The 8,783-nt window shown below is 34.6% G+C and overlaps 1 protein-coding gene across 1 annotated transcript in view; it reads right to left on the bottom strand.

The window, feature by feature from the left end:
* Positions 1-225: 225 nt before the first annotated feature.
* LOC139479081 (tyrosine-protein kinase SYK-like) overlaps positions 226-8,783 on the bottom strand; it is a 234,636-nt gene continuing 226,078 nt past the window's right edge. Inside the window, exon 16 of the mRNA XM_071261837.1 lies at positions 226-8,558. Coding sequence (XP_071117938.1) covers positions 8,477-8,558 — 82 coding nt within the window. The 3' untranslated portion in view covers positions 226-8,476. The remainder of the gene's footprint in view (positions 8,559-8,783) is intronic.

Genomic DNA, 8,783 nt, shown 5'->3' with positions numbered 1-8,783 from the left:
GATCGGGTGGTCAGGCTCGCTGACTTGGTTGAAGTATGTCATCAATCCTAATTTCGTGGATCGATGCTCATGGTGTCAATCACTGGATTGTCTGGTCCAGACTTGATTATTTACAGACCGCCATCACACAGCTGGAGTATTGCCCAGTGCGGTGTAAAACAACAAACCAACCAACCTTAAGAAACATCCATGTTGGCAGTTCACATACTTGCAGTGATCCAGGAGTTAGAAGAAATTCATGTTATTTATTTGTCATAAACGAAGAAATGTGAGACCTAAACAAGGGATTACAAAACTTTCATTATACAGTTTGGATACAGTGTGGTCTTTGGACAACACAGAGTAAGATATGTATAGAATATAATGCCATGGCACTGTAGCTCATCTGGATATTTAGTCAACAGTTTTAAATGGCAACAAAGGCAGCTACTTAAACACTTTAAAGCTCTTGAACAAATTCTGGTACCATCATTGGTGGGAACAGGCTTGTGAAGTTTCAGATTCACTGGTTCAGTAATTTCAGTGGAGATATTTTCAGTGAGAGGAAACACAATCTTAGATAATTTTTCGGCATGGTGCAAACTGCAAACATCAATTGAAGGGCAGAATTTAAAATATTGCAAAAATACAGAACGTATATGTTGAGCCCAACTACCAACTACTATGGCGCAAATGTACCACATATCATTATATTTTGAAAGAAAATATGGCTGGATTTCTTGAACAATTGTCATCATTTGAGGGAACAAACATGTTGACACTGCAGCTTCAATGGTTCAGAGGTTTGTGAGGAGATGATGTCTACGACAGTTGACTCACGAGTTTATGAAAGTTTATGGACAAATGCAATGAGGGATGACAAGATCACAGGAGATGTGCACTGAAAGTAAACACACATCCTCAGTGTAGAACTCATATACCACAGGCTAGTTTTCATGTATTGAACAATCTGACAAATTATTTTCTTAAACGGTAAAATATAACATTGACTTACAATGACAAATATAAAAAAAGAGACTTTTCATGAGTCAAATTATGACATTTCATGTTTATTCTGGTGTTGGTTTCAAGACTCCACGAGCTGTAGATTGGTGTGTTCCCTGGGGGCAAGAGCAGTTTAGCTGTCATCAAAGGTCTATAAGCATGGCCAGTAAACATGTTTGGTTGTTGTTTAACGCTGCACTCAGCAATATTCCAGCTATATGACAGCGGCCTGTACATAATCGAGTCTGGAATACACAATCAGGTGATTGATGCCATGAGAATCCACCACTATACATGTACATCGATAGTATGGGCATTTGTCAGTAAAATGTGGGTAGACAACTAACAATAGAAAAGAGAAGATTTTAGCTCATTGAGGCTATAGAAAGGATGACCCCAAAACTCTGGCAATCTACAATCTACAGATATTGATATTGTTATTCTTGGCTGGTATGATGCCATATACCTAAAATGTAATACCATTCTTGTGATCAGAAAGAAAATAATCCAACAGAATAATTTTTTTATTAACATGTTAATTTTAACCTGATCATTTAACATGTATGCTATAAATCCTGAAAGGTTACATTTGTTTTAGTGTTTATAATAAGTGTTCTTTCAGGACATCACCATGCACACAATAATGTTTTCTACTATATCTTCACTGTTCACATAAGACAAGTTCATGACTCCTAAAATAGGAAATTGTTGAATAACCATTTTTGTCAAATTGTGATTGTGGTAAACTTTCAGTATTGCCAATCCTTGTCTGAAGAACAGTGACAGTAGGTAGACAGAAACCATTGTCATGAACAAGCATAAAATATACTTTGAGCAAAACTGCATTCAGTACAATGAGTTGGATACAATAATGCAAATAGTGCAATACAAATCAAGCAAAGTATTCATTCAGCTGTAAATAAAACTACAATTTTCATGAAGACTTATTTACAACGGATACACGTTGAATATTTTTCTGACGGTGAACGGGGTCAATGTATTACCACAATATAGGGAGAAGAAGATCCTGGAATGCCAGTTTTGAAAGCCCATAGCCCTTAATCTTTGCTTACAACATATAGTCTCACCAACAACTTGTGAATGCAACATTCCTGAACAACAAGAATAAAATAATGGCACTCTCACATGTAACACCTGATTTGTTTACCACACCCGACAATTACTTTCTCAACAGTTTAACCAACATTTAACAACTCTTAACTGCATGTATAGAAACACTATGTGGAAATGTTTCTTCTGAAATAGTCTTATTACATGAATCAACCAACATCTAGGTATCATTTGACAAAGAGAGCATGTACTTTTTCAACATCATAACATACTATACCCAATATAACTGAACAATATAATGACATTGGAGATATGTTAGAATTCAAAACATGATTAAACCTGAATATCTATAAAAGCTTTCATAAAAAAAAGAAAAGAAGAATTTCCAAGCCAATGCGTTTGTGAGACAAACAACTTCATTTTGCAATACAATGACATTTGTCTTTCCAACTGTACTTCTCATCTCCATTCATAACAAAATGACTCAAAGTCTTTAATTGTTTCTGGAGGCTAATAAGAGTTTAAAAACATACCCACATCAACTGCAAAAAATAACATCGCATCATGGATATCTATGCTTACCAAAGAAACAATTTATGGCGTTAGTAATTATATCAGTAAACGTACCTCTAGAATAGGATGGCCCTATTTCTCCTGATTGCAGATGATCTCGAGGTTAAAAAATAAAATAAGAATTAGTGGTACTTATAGTTCCTTGAGTTATCTCCTCTAACACAGGAAAATACAACCTCTGTGAAAGTGCAAACCTCCTAATTGCATTATTTCTCCACCCCAATAAATGACAGAATTAACTTACTAATATATTTGCTAACAATATATGAAATTGTTTCTAATTATTATGTAAACATTCCCTCTAGTAGGCTGTTGGGCTCAGACACTTATACACAAACTACTTATGTTCTTGTGTATTTATGCTTAACTTGAATAACCTGACCTACACAGAGTCCTAATTAAATGAAGAAATTAGAGAATGGATGTTTCAGAGTGATCAAATCATCCTGATGACCAGACACTTAGATTTTGAATTTTTGTGTCAATTTTATCAATCCTTAGTTTTGTCACCTAAGCCTGAGTAATGATGGCTTTCTCTACCCAATCATCAATCTTGTCAATATCATCAGAAGTTTCAGATCTGAACAGGAAAAAATAGCATTGAAGATAAAGGATTATGAGTTTGATAACCATCAGATCGTTTACATTTGTCAGCCTTAGACTTGTTCCAATAAAGATCTGTGTCTTCAGATTTTGCCTCTGTGGAGTCTACACAAAAATAACAATGATCAGGAAATGAGCAGTTCTTGGTGGGCCAATGTCTACACAACCATTTTGTTTGTTGTTTAACGCCAGCAATATTCCAGCTATATGATGGCCGTCTGTAAATAAATAAGTCTGGACCAGACAATCCAGTGATTGACATCATGAACATCACCCCACGCAATTGGGATACGATGACATGCATCAACCAAGTTAGCGCCTGACCAACCAATCCCGTTAGTCGCCTCTTACGAGAAGTATAGTCGCCTTTTACAGCGAGCATGGGTTGCTGAAGACCTATTCTACCCCGGATCTTCACAACAAGTGAAGACTTATCTTTTACCGAAACAACAAGTGAAGACCTATCTTTTACATACACAACAGGTGAAGACCTATCTTCTACATACACAACAAGTGAAGACCTATCTCTTACATAAATGTTGTGTACTTTGTGCATTTGGGTTGACTTTCGCTAGCCATTCTGACCAATCAACTTGGAATAAAGTTATTTGATTCTATCAATTACATTGACAAAAACTCATGATTTGATGTAACAGAAGGTAATAAATGGGTAGACTAGCTAAATCACAAAATACGTAGGAATATTCAACCCAAAAATATTATAAAAAATTTACACAGCTTGCTTGGAGCAAATAAGCAGAAATAATGAAAGTTGGAGGTTTGCACATGCAGAGACGTTTTATTTGCCTGCGCTAGGACAGATAACTCAATTTCAGAACGACATGTTAAAAGAAAATTAGGGAATGATTACAAAATTATTTATACATTTGGTCACAATAAGTACATATCTAGGAAACAACAAAGTCATTAAGATAAAAATGTTAATAGAATCAGGCTTAAATTGCTCTCTTAGCCATTCAACAGATAAAGCAAAAAATGTTTCTGTTCTCAGAATTGTTTGGAACACAAGTAGAATATACATTTTTAAAAACAATGGAATCTTTTTGTAGCTAAATTAAACATTAATGTTTCCATACCCACATTATCATCTTTTCAATCTTTTACAATACTCAGGTCAGACAAAATGAATTTCTTGTATAACGGATCCGCTGTACTCTTTTCACCCTGATGAAAAAATATAACAATATGAAGTATGATGATTGTATTATTTACTAATTTGCCTTGATTGTGTATAATGCACCTTTATATTCCCCCAGCTGGGGAATTAACTACATAAATAACAGTTTCTTGTTCATAGTCTGCTTTTCAATCATCCAAAATCTTCTTACAATTTCCGCCCAACAGATATTTTTAGTTTGACCACCCACATTTTCTTTACAATCCTACTATCGAGGTATGGTGACCATAATCCCAGTAGACACTGTGTCCATGTTGCTTCCTATTAGTAGGTCATTTCATTAGATTGCTTCTCAGTGATGTATTTTTTACCCTAATTTTTATTTTTGACAACAGAAGTGACTGTCAGAGAGTTAAATAAGTGACTAAATCTGTCTCGTCTAGCAGCTGATGTGTTAAGCCTCACTCCATAAAGATAAATACCAAGGCTAATCTTGTTAAGTGCATATACAGCGGACATTGACCAGAAGTTGAGTTTTCATTAGAATAAAATAAAACTGGCACCATTTTGAATACATTTGTTGTCTTTTTTTATCCCCCTGCAAAGTTCACTTCCACAGCCTTAAAAAGTTTGAAGAGAGCATTAGGCGACATTTTTTTTATTTGTTGGTTTACGGATGCGCCGCTCTTTCAAAGTCCAAATGTTAAAAAAAAATAAAAATGAAAATAACCCTTTTTTTTATTACCGCCGATCTTTTCGACAAAAAGTTCAAACAAAAAAAGATTTCTTTTCCTCGTCGAGCGTAAAGCAAAGGGAAGTCACTCTGATATTTCTTGCTGGGATCCTTCTTTATACCATCAAAGCATGTCAACGCAAAGCGCAGTGGTGACCAGTTTAACTATTTCAACACTGTTGGCCGTTCAAAGCCACAAGTCACACCGCACGGTAAACCGTCCAAGCCACGTCAAAATAGTTTATAATTATATTAACCTACTTGTCACATCATTCATTTATTAAATCTATCACATTTCACAATGTCTGAAATACCTATTCCATTTGATTTTATCATTTTTTATCTATAGATTATAAATATATTCACTTGACACTATTTCCCGCAATGTTATTGAAAATAAAATTCTCGGACACACTTCGACAACGGGTCCTCACGGGCTGAAACGTCTTTATTTACAAAGTAATAAAATCATCAAAAATGTATCTATAAAAGTTGCCAAACTGACATCTTAGTTATTATTTCCAACTTTTCGTGCGATCGCATATCGTAAGTCAAATGACATCTCGGCTTTCGTCGCCTGGATTTCTCGGCTCGGACACGATGTCTTAATGCCAAAATATATGCATAAGAAATCTTTGTCACAGCTCGTAACCTAGCTCTATGCATCCATAAAGTTCCATATTTTTAATATAGATCGCGATTTCATGCTAAAACGTTCAGAATAACATGATTTAACACAAACCTTTCGCCAAAGTCTGAAAATTATCTTTGCTGTAATTTGATTAGCTGCCTTAGGTCACGTGCTTAAATTTGACTAATCACGAACCTTGTAGCAGATTTTGTCGGTGAAACAATTACTGACATGGCAGGACGTATGTGTTATTCATACGAAGCTTTGGAAACCGAGGTATTTCCTCATGTTAGTGAGCGGACAGCCACTATCATCGGGAAATGGGTGATGACAGATATTATTTGTAATTCTTTTTAAAATAATGTTCAACGTAAACAAATGAAAATTAAAAAGAAATAGGTAAGTGGATTTTATGAATTCTTATATTTGCCGAAAAAATCGTTAGATTTGCTCTAAATTTGGACGTTATGAATGTTTTAGCTTACATTATTATTTTTTTAAAACGAACTTTATTTAGTTGTTCATGAATTATTTAAATAATGAAATACACATAACTTTCATATTTATAAACAATAGGATTAATTAGACCTTTCAAATAGTGTATGGCCAAACATGTAGTAGCAAAGATGTTAATTTCAGCAGATAATTCATTGATAAATGTTGGTTTCATTTATCACACAACAGTCTCTGGGAACTTGGTGTCACAGCAGTAATCTTCTGGTTGGCTGGTGTTGAAAGAGTTAAACGTTGCCCATGCATTTGCTGCCAAAATAGCAGCGTCTTTCATGCATTTCCACCCATGACATGAATATTGTTATGTTGTCATCCCTGCACAAGCTGAGTGCAAGGGATATAATAAAATGTTCTTGAAAAATTTAGTTATTTTACTTTTATTACGCCAGGATATTTTTTTTCATACCTACCTAACTTTTTAAGACAAAATTCAGATAAAAAATGTGAGAGGCTTTTTTTTTTTTTTTTTTTAATTGGCCTGCCTCACTTTTGAAATGAGTTTGAAATCCGTAAACCAAGAAATAAAAAATGTGTCGCCTTATGAAGCAGAGTTTAAGGTTGAAATCATGCACTGCATACGCACAAACTTTAAAAAGTTAAATTATTATTTGATTGTGTTGATCTGACTAATTCCAACAAAAGGACTTTTGCAGTCAAATGTTACCCCAGGTATGACAACTTGTTCAGTTGTTAGTAGAATAGTACTGGCATGTCTGGGAAGGAACTGGACAGCATGACAGGAGACCAGAGATTGTTCAAACAGCTGGATTCTCTCATTCAGAGGGCACACTTGAGGATATAAAGTGGGACATTCGTCAAAAAGGACTTTCATGGATCATAACCCTTTCACAAACTAGTTCCATTTTCACATCATTTATCTACATTGTACCATCATATATTTTGGGAACTTGTCAGTATATTTGTGCATACTGTGATCAATATTTATTCTAATTTTACTCAAAAGAAGCAAGATTTAAGACAGATTTATGGTAATATGAAAGCTTTGGGTCGTCTTTAACTTTTTCGAGAAGTATAGTATGATTACTATTGTTTAATTATACCATCATCGTGATTATGTTGTGTTTCCTCATCCTTTCTTCATGTAAGTATTCTCAGGTTATCTTTTGAGTCATTCTCTAGGTTAAGTCGGAAAACAAAGCAAAAAATTGAATGGAAATTAAATGTTCACACTCAGATACTAAAATTAATTTCACTTTCAACAAAGGAAACAATCCTAAATGAGTGTGTTAAAGATTTGGCCTTGATGTGCTTCAGGCAGTCTGCACACTGGTAACTGTCTGTTGCTTTTGATATGTCCTGGAGGTGAGTATATGACAAATTCCAGTTAAGCTGTCATTGCCATTCATCTAATATTAACTCCCCCCTTCAAATACATCAATGGTAAAATGTCTACATTTTGTGCAATTACTAAATATTGATTAAAAAACCAAACAAATTTAGGCCTCTTCTTATTTGAGGCTGTGGGGAATTCTTCGTTTGGCCTACGATTCCATGAAATTTTTGAAGAACATGGGTGACATACATCAAGTATACCCTGGCTGTTACCTTTCCTCATGTCTATCTATCAAGTCTTGATAGACAGTTAAGAAGTGGTACTAAATACATCAAGTGCAGTAAGAATGTTAATTAAAGAATACATAATTTAAGATAATTTATACAAGGATCAAATATACACTACAGGCTCAACTACAGCCCATCTTGGCTTGATTACACTTTATTATCAAATTGGAAAGTACATAGTCACATCAGAAGAATTAGACAAATAATAGAATTATCATGACTATTTAATATGTATGAATACTATATACAATAGAAGAAACTAGAACCACTTTCAATATAGTCGAGCAGGTGACAGAATGCTAAGTTGTATGCAGAAGGATGTGTCAAGCACTTTACAACAGCCACATGCTGAGCTGAGTTTATCATTCAGAGAAATTAGAACAGAGTGGTTCATAGTCTCAGTTAAGGGCATGCTAGTTTACACAACAGATTGAATATTATCTCGTGATGACAGACAGTGCACATGCTTGAAGTTCTCAAGGCTCTTGACTTATGTCAGGCCAGATTAGCAAACACTAAATCTAGTCAAAACATACAACTCTTTCTTGGGTGACAATGAGACCATTTGTTAAAACTGAAATAACATGGTGTTGAGAACACAAGTGGAATGTGTAACATATTGGCTGCTGTGTCGATGCTCAATTGCTCTTTACATCCGTTGTGCCAAAAGGCTTTCATACAAGCCCTTCATCTTCAGACTCAGCTGACTGAATGATGGACGATGAGTTTTCCTGAAAAGGATTGAAGGGATAGATAAATATAAACCATAAACTTTGTACATGTGCTATGACACTGTAGCTCACCTGGACATGTTTTCAGTAAAATATGTCAAAACTTGCAGTCAGCATTCTTCTTCAAGTATGTTCTGTAGAAATACTAAAGGACAAAATTAGTAACAAATATGAAAATATTAATTAAATATCCACAATGTTTCTAAATCTGCGAGAATAAACATA

The sequence above is a fragment of the Haliotis cracherodii genome, unplaced genomic scaffold (assembly GCF_022045235.1).
Source record: "Haliotis cracherodii isolate W230 unplaced genomic scaffold, xgHalCrac1.p SCAF_4, whole genome shotgun sequence".
Lineage (NCBI taxonomy): Eukaryota > Metazoa > Mollusca > Gastropoda > Lepetellida > Haliotidae > Haliotis > Haliotis cracherodii.
The sequence above is the reverse complement of the archived record's forward strand: the minus strand, read 5'-3'. Positions and strand labels throughout refer to the sequence as shown.